This window comes from Rhipicephalus sanguineus, chromosome 11, assembly GCF_013339695.2.
Source record: "Rhipicephalus sanguineus isolate Rsan-2018 chromosome 11, BIME_Rsan_1.4, whole genome shotgun sequence".
Taxonomy (NCBI): Eukaryota; Metazoa; Arthropoda; class Arachnida; order Ixodida; family Ixodidae; genus Rhipicephalus; species Rhipicephalus sanguineus.
In genome coordinates, this window is record NC_051186.1 from 134,452,933 (window position 1) to 134,468,253 (window position 15,321).

Genomic DNA, 15,321 nt, shown 5'->3' on the forward strand with positions numbered 1-15,321 from the left:
GTCGCAGGTGCCGAGCAAAGACCGAAAGGCATGACCTTGAACTCAAAGAGGCCGTCGGGTGTTATAAAGGCCGTCTTTTCTCGGTCTCTCTCGTCGACTTCGATTTGCCAGTAGCCGGTCTTGAGGTCCATCGACGAAAAGTACGTCGCGTTGTGAAGTCGATCCAGGGTGTCGTCTATTCGTGGGAGGGGGTACACGTCCTTCTTCGTGATTTTGTTCAGGCGCCGATAATCAACGCAGAAGCGCAGTGTCCCGTCCTTCTTCTTCACTAACACCACGGGTGACGCCCACGGACTCTTGGACGGTTGGATGATGTTGTCGCGTAGCATCTCGTCGACTTGTTTCTTTATCGCGTCGCGCTCTCGAGTAGAAACTCTGTAGGGGCTCTGACGGAGTGGTCGAGAATTTTCTTCTGTTATAATGCGGTGCTTCGCGAGGGGCGTTTGTCGGACCCGCGATGACGACGAGAAACAGTCCTTGTATTGCAAGAGCAGGGTTTTGAGCTGGTCTTGCTTGGCCTTCGAAAGGATTGGGTTGACGTCAAAATCCGGTTCGGGACCTCTATTCGTCGAAGCAGGTTCGGCAGCATCGAAGAGGGCGAAAGCATCGCTGGCGGCTACACATTCGTCGATGTAGGCAACCGTCGTACCAATGTTGAGGTGCCTATATTCGTGGCGGAAGTTTGTCAGCACTACTTTTGCTTTACCGTCACGCAGCTCGGCTATACCTCGTGCGACGCATATTTGATGGTTCAGGAGTAGGTGCTGATCACCCTCGATGACGCCTTCAAGGTTCGCAGGTTTTTCGGTGCCGACGGAAATAATGACGCTGGAGCGCGGCGGAATGGTCACCTGCTCTTCTATCACATTCAATTCATGGTTGCCTGGCATCGCGTGGGGCGGGAGCGCTTTGTCCGAGTTCAGTGTTATCGACTCAGACCTCAGGTCGATGACGGCGCCGTGGTCACTTAGGAAGTCCATTCCAAGTATCACATCCCTGGAGCAGTTTTGTAGGATTACAAAGCTCGCAGGATAAGTCCGGTTATTGATGGTGACTCGCGCCGTGCAGACACCAATCGGCGTTATCAGGTGGCCTCCAGCTGTCCGGATTTCGGGTCCACTCCAAGCGGTCTTTACTTTCTTCAGCTTGGTGGCGAACGGTCCACTAAAGACAGAATAGTCGGCGCCGGTGTCGACGAGGGCTGTGATGCTGTGGCCGTCGATAAGAACGTCGAGGTCGCTAGTTCGTCGTCTCGCGTTGCAGTTAGGTCGTGGCGTGGGGTCACGGCTGCGTCGGTGTGTTCCGCCGCTTCCATTTTGCGTCGTCGGGTCTTCTTCAGACCGCGAGATTTCGTCGTCAGGGGTCTGTCTGGTTCGCGTCGTGTTCTGAAGGTTTCGTCGCGGCGTCGTCGTCGGCGGCGGAGGATCTTCGGTAGTTCGTCGTACAGCAACCGCACCTCCATCGGTTGCTGCCCTTAGTTTTCCGGATACGGGCTAGGCGACCGGCCCCGGTTTGGGCCAGTGTACGGCCGGCGGTGCTGTGACATGTAGCGGCCGGGCGACGGCGAGCGGGAAGGTCGTCGTTCTTGCCACTGTGTTCCGGTGAGGTAGTCGTCGATGTCGCGCGGCCGTTCGCCTGGCTGCGGGCGCGGCGCGTTGATAGCGAATCCCCGTAGTCCCATCTGTCGGTACTGGCAGCGGCGGTACGTGTGGCCGGCCTCCCCGCAGTGGTAGCAGAGCGGGCGGTTGTCGGGGGCACGCCAGACATCGGTCTTCCTCGGGGTGCTGCGCTGGCCGACAGGTGGTCGGTAGGGCGTCGGTGGAGGCGGCGGCGTCTGGCGACGGTACTGCGGCGGTGTGGCGTCTTGGCGGGGGCGTGGAGGAGGAGCATGACGGCGGGCTGCAGCAGCATAGCTAATAGCTTGCGGCTGCGGCTCTGCTAGCTGAGGCGCGCCGAGTGAATGCTGGATCTCCTGGCGCACGACGTCGGCGATGGACTCTACTTGAGGTTGCGACGGAGGTAGAATTTTTCGCAACTCCTCTTGCACGATTGCTCGAATCGTCTCACGCAGGTCGGCGGGTCCTAGGGCTTGAACGTCGGCGTAGCTTGTAGCCGAGAAGCTGCGGTTGTATTGCCGCGTTCGCATCTCAAGCGTTTTTTCGATCGTGGAAGCCTCCGATGCGAATTCAGCGACCGTCTGCGGCGGGTTCCTTATCAATCCAGCGAAGAGTTCCTGTTTGACACCCCGCATGAGGAACCTCACTTTCTTCTCTTCGGGCATACTTGGGTCGGCGTGTCGAAACAGGCGATTCATCTCTTCCGTGTAGATGGCAATATTTTCGTTGGGCAGCTGCACACGGGTCTCCAGCATAGCCGCGGCCCGTTCCTTGCGGACCACGCTCGTGAACGTGCTTAGGAACGTCGTCCGAAAGAGATCCCATGTTTGTAGGGCGGATTCTCGGTTCTCGAACCACGTCCTCGCGGCGTCTTCTAGGTAGAAGTATACGTGGCGCAGCTTGTCCTCGCAGTTCCAGTTATTAAACGTTGAGACCCTTTCGAAGGTCTCGAGCCAAGTCTCGGGGTCTTCACATGGCGAACCACGGAACGTCGGCGGCTCCCTGGGTGGCTGCATAACGATCGCCGTAGGGGGCACTGCGTCAGTCATCGTCTCGGCGGTCGATGTGACGATCTTCGGCTGCCTGGCGTTTTCGGGAAGGAGCCCGTACTCTGGTTGCAGTCCCTTCTGCCGGCGGCTGGTTCGAGGTTCCGGGTTGTCCTTAGAGTCCTCTTCTTCGCGGCTTGGGCTTGGGTCAGCGCTCCGCGGTGGCGTCCGGATCATGAAGCAGCACCTCCACCAGATGTCACGTGGTCGTGACGTCGACGAAGACAGCAGTCGGCGTTTGCAGAATGAAACTGTTTATTTGGCCGAACTTGTGGCCGGGAAAATGAGAACTAGAACTACAGCAATACACGCTGTACAATGATAGCGGCGAACAGGGCGTCGTCCGTCGATCAACTGACAAGCGATCAAGCGCGTCGGCTTTTATACAGGCGCTATCGAACTTTCCAGCAATATCGCTGGTGGCGACGTTATCTCTAGACAAAGCTGGAACATTCGCGTGCGGCGCGCAATCTTAACAAACCGATCTACAACAATCGCGACGCTTCTAGAACACTACTTCGCGGACAGCGTCGAGCGTTGATAACCGTCCCTGCCGGTCAAACCCGAATACATCAAAACAAGACAAGAAGTGGGCGTGGCAATATAAAATAGCTGTGTGACAGGGGTATTACGGATGGTTTGTTTATGGGGTTTAATGTCCCAAAGCAAGTCAGGCTATGTGAGATGCCGTAGTGGAGGACTCCAGATAATTTCGACCACCTGGGGTTCTCCAACTTGCACCTCCATCGAAGAGTACACGCGCCTCTAGTATTTCACCTCCATCGAAATGCGACTGTAGTGGCCGGGATCAAACCTGTGCCTTTCAGGTCAGCAGCTAGGCATATTAAAGTAGCCTTGCTCACACAGGGAAATGCAGAATCTCGTCCACACTTCCCTCATGCATAGTGGTGTTGAACTGGTAAAGGGTCCACCTCCAATTCGGGAGCTCCCAGTGCCGCCAGGACCCACCAGTTTTTCTTAAGTGGAGAAAGAAGCCCTAACCTGGCACTCAGTAGTGTGCGCACTCATCTGATAGTTGTTTCAAGTTGGGAAAGACATGTTTCAGGAAAGGAGCTGAAAGATAGAATCGGGAGGAGAACACCTTTTCGAGGTGAGTACCCCCACCAAGAAGCGCTAGGGGTACCTAGCTCGTCACATACCTCGTTCCAATAAGAAAAGTAGGTGGGTGCCCAATGGCACTGGGAACTGAATGCAGCACTTCCTGTGTCGGAAGTGGACAATCTGTCATTTGACCATCGCTGTGGTTGAGAAGGTGGCCTCCCCACCCCATGCCAGTGCTGCAGCTCCAATCGCTCAGTAGCAAAATGAACCTTTTCCACGTCCGCGCACAGTGCCTCCCCTCCAGTGGAGATTGCTGAAATCGAAACTGGGGGTCCGTGGCCCTCGCAGTTGTCCGCCGCACACTGGAAGACGATCTCAGGGGCCTGGATTTGCACTTTGTTTTTTGGGATAATTCGCAAGCTTGTGACAACAGATGTCGCCCGGTTTGCTCCTGTCACTACAGGCACAAGGTAGATCAATTAGCACAGTGGCTCCACTTGAACAACGAGGGTGGGAAAGGCAGAGAAGAGGGTTCCTAATAGGACATCAACAAGTCCTGATGGCATCCCAATTACGTTAATGAAGGAATCGGGTCCAAATTCTAAGCAGGGACTAAGAGATGTAGATAGCAAAACAATAATGGTTGGCGAAGCCCCCGATGAGTGGAGACTAAGCAGGATGAGCATGATTTATAAAGGAAAGGAGGAGAAAGCTGACATAAACAGCTATCGCCCCATAACAGTGACATCAGTGGCTTAGAGGCTGGTGATGCAGACTATAAAGGAGAGACTGCAGACATGGTTAGAGGATGAGGGAGTGCTGAGGGAACTACAAAATGGGTTCCGGGAACAAAGGATGTTAGAGGGTGATCTATTCTCATTGAAATAGCACAAAAGGAACACAGGCCCCTAGGGCTGGCATTTGTGGATATCAAGGGAGCCTACGATGGTGTGACTCAAGGAGAATAGTGGGGGATACTGGACACACTGGAGGTGGAAGATGGAGTGACTAATCTTTTAAAAAATATCTATAGAAGTAACAAGGTAGTCATAATATGGGGAAAACAGGTACCTGAGCCAGTGGCCGAGCCAGAAAGTTGTATAAGTGCATGTATATATATGCATCCACATGCAAACCCCCTAGCTACGCCAGTGACAATGGGGGCCTAGACAAGGGCATCCCCTGTCACCTTTGCTCTTAATACTGTACCCACAAGGATTAGAGGCCAAATTAGACAGGAGTTGACTTAGCTTTAAGCAAGGAACAGTATACAGGAGGTCATAAATACAAATATGTATCTTGGCGTGTGGATAAACAACGGGGTCAAGTGCCTAGGGGAACACGAAAGACACATAATGACTAAAGGTAACAGGAATGCAGCTGTAATGAAAAATTGGGCACTGTTGAATTACAGTAGGTACGAGGTGGTGGTGATGGTTGCAGTCGTAGGTAGGCTTGCTTTGGGAGCTTAAGGGAATACAACAAATCAGGAAGTACAATCAGGATAGGATGGTCATCATTCAAAAGCAGGGAAGCTAGCAGCAAGATAGTCAATTTGAAGAGCAATTCGAGAGAAATGGAGCGGTGGGCGAGGAAAGTTTTCAGCTACTTGTACGTGAGGAGTATCGATACAAAATGGAATCGGGAAATTGTCACGCAACTACTTAAACAGTAAAAAACCGAGACAAAAAGAATCATCGGTCAAGAAAAAAAAAGTTAAAGAAATGGAAAAGGGCCTGTGGAAAATAGGCGTGCCTGTGAAATCAGCACTGGAAATGTACAGAACTTTAAATCAGGAAATTACCAAAGAAAAAATCTAATGTAACTCTCGGCATAGCTTTCCATTGTTCGAAGTCAGGACGGGAGTATTGCAGACTAACACTTGCCAAGCCAAGTATGAAGGGACATAAACACCAGCAGTGCGTGTGGAGAGGAGGAGGAAATGGCTGAACACTTGATACTTTTCTGTAAACGGCTTCACCCTATAGTCCAAGGCAATGGGGCTAAATCTGTCAATGTACTGGGATTTAGGGACAGTGAAGGCAAAATAGACTTTAAGAGGGTAAAAGTAACTAAGGCGAGGTTTTCTGATTGGTGGCTAAAATCAATGCAGGAGTGAAATCGTTCACTACATAGAGTTAGTACTTCATTATGAGTTACGGCTAGGTGGCGTGAGCCACCGCCCAATCAAAAGGGGTACAGCCCTATCCATAGATTTATCGCTGCGCTGCGGCCCCCAAAAAACATAGCGCGCGTTTCATCACTACTGCCACGCATGCGCAGACTACCCTGCCGGAAAAGGTCCATGAGCTCTTTTCCACAGCTCAATCCTTTTTCTCTCTTATGGCGGATTTGGATGGGCATTTTCGAGTGCTCTGAAAAGTGGCCGCACGTTCCATTGGTACAATTTCAGCGCTCGAACAATCTCGCTTCGTTCTTTGACAGGTGACAGCGCGAGTGCACATTATGGAAGGGGACAGCGTCGGACACATAATACTTCATGAACATGCGTTGAATTGTGTTCGTGGCGTTCTTGAGCGTGTGTGTGGTGAGTTTACAACTGCCAAGCCGTAACTGCGCTATGTCGAAACAGAAGCACTGGGCTCAGAGGGCTGTCGCTGTGTCCAGACATGTCAGAACTGGCCAATGAAGTGGGCAACGCCCACTTCATTGTGGGCGTTTCTCTTCATTGTCGATGTGGCGCACAAATGTTTACCCGACGGCTTCCTGTGTTGGTAGTACGGTGACGCTACGGACGCGCTGCTCTTAGCTGCTTCGACATTGCCAACGCATTCGATTGGTACGCTGCTTCATGCGCTCCGATTGCAGGCTGCCTTTGCATCTGCTGACTACGAGGCAGAGGACCGGATCAGCCAACCGAATACACCATTACACACACACAGACAGAGCGAAATATGGGAAATTAACAATTCACAAAAATGTTACTGCGCACACACAAGCAAGTGCATTTTCCAACCAAGTCGCCTCAACCGCAGAATAGCCGAACAAGGCATCCTTTTTTTAATGCAAAGCATTTCTTAGCAAACTTCTGCGACTTTGAGCGTATCTATCTAATCTATCAAGCTGCCTACGACTTTGTGCTCTCGTGGCTGTTTCGTCAATGGGATGCATACCAAAATTGATATGGCATGACATGACTATATGGCACACATAAATAACAGGTCATAACATGACATGACATGCATGTCATGACTGGCACAATTTACATGCCGCTCATGGCACCATGGTCTTGGTGGTCTTGCGGCTGTTTCGTTAACTTGATATATTCCAAAATTAGTATGGTGTGACAAGAGTGTATGACGAACATAAGTGACAGGTCCTAATGAGCAAATCATGACATACGTGTCATGTACAGCATGATTTACTAGACATGGTCTCGGTGCACTCGCAGCCATTTAATTAAATGGATATATAATATACTAAAACTGGTATGACGAGACATTTTTGTATGAAGAACAGAAATGGCAGGTGTTAAAATGAAAATTATGACATGCCGGCTGTCATGCACAGCATGACCTACATGCCACGCTCATGGTGCGCTCGCGGTCGTTTTGCTAGCTTGACATATACCAAGTTTTGCATTGCGTGACGTGACTGTATGACGAACATAAATGACAGGTGGTAACATGAAAATCATGACACGCATGTAATGTATGGCATGATTTACATGCCATACATAGTAGCTTGACATACACTGAAACTGGTATCGTGTGGCGTGACCAGGGTGTCGGAACGAAATGTTTTTCGTTTCGGTTTTAGTTTCGTTCCACCGCAAAAAGTTCCATTCCGTTTCTGTTCCGGAACGAAAAAAAATGTTCCGTAACGGTTCGTAACGGTTTTTTATGCAAAAATTTGAAGTTAAGGTAATTATAAAGAACATTGGATTTGTGATGTAGTTACTTGCCCTCGTCCTAAGAAAGTGGGACAAGGGTAAAACACATGCTTCAAAGGAGCGGAAGTAACTGTACCACGAATTCCTACCAACTAGCACAAACCAGTAATAATTTCAAAGTGATAGTAATTATTTTCTCAAAAGACAAATACGAATTTTTTTAGTGGGCTCAATGCTTTGTGTCAAGGGAGTGAGCACGATCCCCGAAGCAGCGCGTCATTGAGTGTACTCTCTGATGTGCGAGACCGCTGTTCTGGTAAAGAGATAGCCAGTACTGCGCGGAACACGCAGCACAGTCACAGCGAAAGCTGGAAGAGCGGACTTTGTAGAGCCCGTCGGAGAGTCTATTGCCCCGGGCAATAATACAAGTACACATGCAAGGTACCTACTACGCCATAAATCATCCCAATTTTTTGAAGTAGAGAAGTTCCCACTATGCCTTTTTTCATCATTCTTCGGAGCCTCGTGGTACACGATACACATCTGTAAGGCATGTGCACTTTGTGCTGTGACTGATGATGATAAAGAATTATGGCTGAGCACTTTGCAATGGGTGGGAAGCAGTGTTGCGGAATGGGCGCCTCCATTCCATTTCAATTCCACTGCGGGGAATTAGAACTTGCAACAGTTCCATTCCTTTCAATTCCTCGGAATGAAAAAAACTTAGCCCGTTCGCACTCTGGGAATGGCCGGACAGTTCAATTCCAATCCTGTAATTCCTCGACGTAGGAAAGGCATCTTGATAGTTTTATCGAGTTAAGAATGAACGCCCCATAAAGCTGATGTCAACAGATGCATTAAGAACTGCAAAAGTACGCAAACCACGTTAACAAGGTCGAGGGATAGTAGCTTGGTGACATATCTCGTGCAGTACAACCACCCTACTAATTTCCATAGGGGCAGTTTTCCCGCTACCTATAGTATTTGCATGGTCAGCATGTTTGAACGAATAGTGGTGTTTTAATATTGTTTATGCCTTAATGTGTTAATGGTAAAATGACGACATAGCGTATTTTTATGCTGAGAAAAGTAGTATTCAAGAAGACTAAGCAGTTTTGCCATGTGTCTGGAGCGGTCGTGAATACAGAGAAAAGTAAGATTTGGTTAATGGGGAATAAGATCCTCTAGATCTGCTGGTATTAGTTGGAACAGTGTACCGCTCTGGCACCTTGCGCTTTTGTATCGAATACGGAACACTGGACCGCACTGCTCGTCAGCACTCACGCTTGTCAAGCGCGCTTCGCAAGCATGGATGTGGTGAGGAGAACTTTCTGTGTTTGCCTGTGCGCAGGTACGCAATGTCTTCCTTGTCGCAGACGGTATATACGTGTGTCAGGTACTAAACTGCTCGTGAGATAAAGATCAGGCTGTGCATAGTGTATTCGCCACTTTCATGTGGGGGTTTCAATGGGAACCAACGCGCAGAGATAACTTGTTTCTCCCTTCTGTATCTGCTGGGATAATGCATTTGTTTGTACACTAACTTACGCCTCGGTTTCTAGTAGGCGCGTTGCTTATAAACGTACCGTGCTTGTAATCAGCCAAGCCATTTTAAAAATACTGCTTTATTGTTAATTTGGAGGCTCTGACTTACTCATATTCGAAGTTGGAAAAGCACCATGTAGACGAAAATGTGCTCTATTTTCGGAAAAAGACGTAATTCCATTCCCATTACATTTCATGCAAAAGGTGCTTAATTTCACTTCCATTCCATTCCTCCAAGCGTTGTCCCCATTCCATTCCGGGGTCGCGAAAATGTGGAATGATTCCGGAGTCATTCCAATTCTGGTGGGGCAACTCCGCAACACTGGTGGGAAGCATTAAACAACACACTCCTTGCGCTATTAGCATTGTGTAATGACTGTTTGTTATTTTGCTCTTCTGCCATGCTATATTACATATATTAACACGATTCTGTGCCCAACATGACGCCTGTATAGACTATTTTTACAAAGGAGTTACAAGCACCAGCGTGGCACTGTGGTGGAAGACCCGATTGCCACGCAGAGGGCACGGGTTTTAATCCCATCCGATCCTAGAAATTTGTTTATCATTTAGTTTTTCTTATATCACGCGATAGCGGTCACGGACACCGGCGGCGGCGGACAACTATGGCGCCAAAATCAGCTGTTGTGATCTCATAACAGCTTTCGCTGTAACAAACTTCAGCGTCCACAATGCCCTCTCTACGCTGGCTTGCGTGACAGGCACGCAAAAGTCCACTTGCGTTATTATAAACATCTCTGGTTGCCACTGTTTTTGTTTTTCGCACAATTTCAACATATCTTTGCTTTGGAATTCCTGCCTGAGGTACGCGCTAGTACTGTACCTTGAGATATGCTCACAATGCATGGCCTCAGTTGCTCCAGATTGGGAAGTTTTCTCGTGAACCGAAAAACGATTGAAAAAATTTCGGTTTCACTCCGGAACGAAATAATAGATAAAGTTTCGGTTACGTTTTCGTTCCGGTCGAAAATATCGTTTTTTTCGTTTTTCGTTTTCGGTTTTTGTTCCGTTTCGACACCCTGGGCGTGACTGTATGACGAACATACATGACAGTTTGTAACATGCAAATGATGACATGCATGTCATGTACTACATGATTTATATGACACTGTCTTGGTGTGCTTCCGGCCGTTTTGTAAACTGGATATGGTATGAGATGAGTGCGAGACGAACGTGAATGACAGGTCATGCATTGTATATACTTCGCATTACATAATTCCCACAGTGCGTGGGATGTGCTGGATTTTTTTCCGTTCAACACTCGCCTGCCTCTCCCTGTAGACCACAAGGCGTGACATTCACGCAGTAATATTGAAAACCCTTCGTGGTGCTCTGGGTGCTTCTCTGGAATGTGCAGCAGTGACGTGAGAAAAGCATTCTGTGAACGAGAGTTCCCAGATGGAGAATATTCGTGCAGGAGTCAACTTTACAGATTTCTGTGTCGATCGAGGCGGTACGGCCTTATAGAAGCACACACACGGACTGTGCAGCGCACACACACGTTGACAGCAGTGTTGCGGAGTTGCCACTCCAGAATTGAAATGACTCCGGAATCATTCCACATTTTCGCAACCCCGGAATGGAATGGGGACAATGCTTGGAGGAATGGAATGGGAATGAAATTAAGCGCCTTCTGCACGGAATGGAATGGGAACAGAATTACGTCTTTTTCTGAAAACAGAGCACGTTTTCGTCTACGCGCTGTTTTTCAAAGTTCAAACATTAGTAAGTCAGAGTCTCGAATTTAACAATAAAGCAGTATTTTTAAAATGGCTTGGCTGATTACAAGCGCGGTACATTTATATGCAACACGCCTACTACAATTCTGTTCTTATATAGACTGTGTTGCTCCCAAGTTTGTCTCTCTTCTTCGCGTAACCGTGGCTCTATGCCGTTGGTATCCGTCGTGCGGAACTACGCACGATGAATAAAACCAAAATGAAGCTTCTTTTTGCACCTTTCACTGCTAGGGTTAAAAGGGAGACAGCGCCTGTTGTCGTCTGTCTCCCTTTTGTGTTTGTTCAAAAATTCGCACTGTTTTCCCTTCTATGCACTTTTCACTGCTTGCGACCTTTATTGCAGCATTTAAAAATCCCGAGGACACAAGCACTTTTTATGAAGTAGTGATTTCCAAAGGACTAGTGACCATTTGCCGGATGTGTTGTTGTTGTTGTAGAAACACTTGTCTGAGCCGGTAAAAATAAATTAAAGGTGGGTGGGCTTTTCTAAGTTCAGAAAGCTGCGAGCAACCGATGCTGCTCTAGCCCGGGAGATCAGGCGTTCCTGAGTCTCGAACTGAGAGCTGGTCAGCCCACACTCCCACTGCTCCGGGGTAGGACCAATTATCCCTGCGCGTTGGTTCCCACTGAAACTCCCACACGAAAATGGCGAGAATACTCTATGCACAGCTTGATGTTTATCTCACGAGCAGTTTAGTACCTGACACACGTAAATAACCTTTGCGACAAGGAAGACATTGCATACCTGTGCACAGGCGAACACAGAAATTTCTCCTCACCCCATCCATGCTTGCGAGGCGCGCTTGACAAGCATGAGTGTTGACAAGCAATGCGGCCCAGTGTTCCGTATTCGAATAATATCCGGGGTTTAACGTCCCAAAACCACGATATGATTATGACAGACGCCGTAGTGGAGGGCTCCAGAAATTTAGACCACTTGGGGTTCTTTAATGTGCACCTAAATCTAATGTACACGGACCTCAAACATTCTCGCCTCCATCAAAAATGCAGATGCCACGGCCAGGATTCGATCCCGCGACCTTCGAGTCGGCAGTCGAGCGCCATAACCACTAGACTACCGCGGCAGGGCTGTTCCGTATTCAATGCAAAGGCACAAGGTGTCCAAACAGTGCACTGAACGGTGCAGATCTAGAGGGTTTTGTTCCCCATTAAACAAATCTTAGTTTTCCCATATTCACGACCGCTCCAGGCGCGTGGCATAACTGTTTAGTCTTCTTGAACACTACTTTTGCCAGCATAAAAATATGCTGTATCGTCATTTTAGCGTTAACACATTTATGCTTAAACAATATTAAAGGGACACTAAAGTGCTAAACGATTTTTCTCATATTAGTAAAGTACTCTTTCACGATACCAAAAACATAACGCTTGCTGCGAGAACACGCTTAGTAAGCAAGAAAACGCACAAAAACAAAATGTGGGTGGTGACGCCACCTTGAAGCTTCAGCACCATTCACCGCGACGTCACATGTGTTGACAGCGCCTACTAGGGACTACATAGTTCCTAATTGGTAAAAACGAAGTACATTGTCCTTTGAGGGGGCCATAGGCATAACATACCAAGTTTGGGGTAATTTTGTTGAGCCAATGGCGCCTAAATACGATAAGTACACTTTGAAATCCGTGACGTCACGTGGGAAGATTTCGGCGCGAAATTTAAAAACGAAACTTTGAACTTTCATTTTCACCTCTATACTAAACCTATGATGGCGAAATTAACGACGTTAGCGTTCTCAGAGCACAGATTATCGATCTAAACCGATTCATTGTTTCTCTTTAGTGTCCCTTTAAAACAGCACCATTCGTTCAAACATGCTGACCATGCAAACACAGCGGGAGAACTGCCTGTGTGGGAATTAGTAGGCTGGTTGTACTCCACGACATATGTCGCCAGGCTACTATCTCTCGACCTCGGTAACGTGTTGTGCGTACTTTTGTAGTTCTTAATGCATATGATGACATCAGCTTTATGAGCGTTCATTCTTAACTCGATAAAACTCTTAAGATGCCTTTCTTACGTTGAGGAATTACAGGAATTGAATTACAGGAATTGAAATGAACCGCATGGCCATTGCCGCGGAGTGGGAATGGGCTAAGTTTTTTCATTCCGAGGTATTGAAAGGAATGGAATTGCGGCAGATTCCCCGGAATGGAATGCAGGCGCCCATTCCGCAACACTGGTTGACAGTACCCATCGCGTGCGGGCAGGTGACGATACCTGCGCAGCCCGGGCCCCGGCGCGTGTGAGCGCCAGGCACAGCACGCCGCTGGTGGCGAAGTCCAGGCGGTGGCAGAAGCGGAAGCCGTGCTCGACATCCGGGTCCACCAGCTCCGGGTGCTGTCGGCGTAGGAGAGACTCGACGCTCACCGGGTGCTCGTGCGCTTTCTGTGTGTTGATCACCAGATCGGCCGGCTTGTCCACCACAAGGAAGTGCGCGCTGCAGTGGAGCACGCGGATCTCTCGGTTCATAGCATGCGCGATCACCACATCTAGTAACGTTGATCACCACCGAGAAACCAACCGCCCGTTCTATAAATGTGCTAGTGACACGACCACAAATAGGGGAACTGCGCGTACCCCCCTATGTTGACACCACCAGGTGCCGCCGCTGCAACTTTCTCTAGCAGGCCGGTTTTTGAGAGGACACCGACGTCCGACGACTCTGCTCGAGACCACCGTGTCGTGTTTCGAAGCGTCCCTTATTACCAAGAAAAGTTTTAAAGGAATGCAAAGAAGCAGTGTGTTTAACAGAGGCTCGTGAACACCATCTTCACCGTAGTGTGGTAGCTGCAGGTCAACGTCATCTGCAACAGCCCGTACACCTGACGGTCACGCGCATTCTTATTCCTGTTCTGCGCGAGAAAATAATATTCAGTTTTGAGTTTTACGAATTTTATTTTCTTGGACGTTTGCCATTGTCAGGTGCTTCTGCGGATGACGTTTTCTGCTAGATTACCGGCCGGCTTGTCAGCACAACATGCGCGGAAAAGTCGATGTCACAGTGACGGGCACTTTTGATCGCGATCAGGGTTGGATGCCGATCGGACTTCTTGATTGATTGATTGAAATAACTGTAATGAGATTGAAATAACTTTAATGCTCGGACTTCTTGATCGCGGTCGACAACTTACACCAGTGTCAGACAGTCACTTCTGATCGCGATTGGGCCCGATCCGAAACGATCTTTTTGATGTCGTGATTGGCTTCGTTATGAAGCGACGCAAGCTGCAGAGGTGGGCCACGTTGAGCGATGTGCTCAGCACTGGGCTTAACCGCGATCAGCAGTGCACCGTGTGGCACTACTGCTGTCCTGTCCACTTCTACTGTCCACGTTTCTGCTGTCCTTAATTTTCCAAAGATGAACGTAAACCAACTAGCCCAACATCGCCATCTTGCTACTCCAGTCGCTGCCACAGGCGTAGCCAAAGGGGGGGGGGGTCCAACCCCCCCCCCCCCGAATTTTTTCGGTTTTGCTTGCGTATGTAGGCACGCACACATATAAACGCACGCACGAACATACATAAAGTATAGTTGAGCCCCCCCCCCCCCCCCCCCGAAAAAAATTTCTGGCTACGCCCCTGGTCGCTGCTGCACAGTCCGTCGTAATCCGGATCGAGTTTGTTCTCTGGTTTGGCGCGGTACCTTATCCTTGCCTTATCCGCAAAAGTGCCCGTGTGACGCCGGTACAGTGGCTACACCGGTACCCTGTACGCTGCACTGTAACACCGGTATGGCACATCACGTCAGTATCTTTAACTAGACTCTGCTATCGGCAACGGCAGATGACCAAAGGAAAAGAACTCCCTAAATCCCAATATAGAACACTGTAACCAAAATGAAAGTATTGTTAATTGTTATGTGCATGCGCAGTACAGAAATGAGAGTCCGCGTAAGTGTCACGGTTACCGACGCTACCAGGCTACAGTGAACTAGAGCCTTCTAGACGTTGCCCTGTAGTCAGCTGTATTCAGGTTTGGGGCAGGAAGAAACTGAACAACATTTTCCCCTGAAACTCCTAAGTGGAGCAAACATCAAGCCTGCATTGCGTAGTAGAATTTAAATCGCGCGCGAAAGGACTTTTCCCCTCATCATCATCAGCAGCAGCAGCATCGTATCAAACAGGTAGAGTGTGTACTTGACGCGAGCGTAAGCGACGTCGGGCCCGGTGTGTTTCTGTGGCGGCTCCAAGCAGCTGGTGGGCAAAAGGACACCTTTTTTTGAATGAGGGACCGCTCGTAGGGCTTTGAGGAGTGCGCGTATGCCCCCGCCAAGTACACGTTGCACAGGTAAGCGCCTTTTCACACCACCGTCCCCCCCAGTGACGTCAGCAGATGATCGCACCCGTATCGAAATGTCGTGGCCCTCTGTGCAAATATTTACACCAGACATTTGCATCAACAGAGGGCCGACATGACCG

General features: G+C 49.1%; 2 protein-coding genes across 2 annotated transcripts in view; one reads left to right on the forward strand and one right to left on the reverse strand.

The window, feature by feature from the left end:
• LOC119374598 (RNA pseudouridylate synthase domain-containing protein 1) overlaps positions 1-13,426 on the reverse strand; it is a 42,509-nt gene extending 29,083 nt beyond the window's left edge. Inside the window, exon 1 of the mRNA XM_037644769.2 lies at positions 13,122-13,426. Coding sequence (XP_037500697.1) covers positions 13,122-13,373 — 252 coding nt within the window. The 5' untranslated portion in view covers positions 13,374-13,426. The remainder of the gene's footprint in view (positions 1-13,121) is intronic.
• A 1,548-nt stretch (positions 13,427-14,974) lies between these two features.
• Positions 14,975-15,321, forward strand: part of LOC119374600 (syntaxin-5) — a 66,559-nt gene continuing 66,212 nt past the window's right edge. Inside the window, exon 1 of the mRNA XM_037644770.2 lies at positions 14,975-15,190. The gene's annotated coding sequence lies outside the window, so the exon portion shown is untranslated. The remainder of the gene's footprint in view (positions 15,191-15,321) is intronic.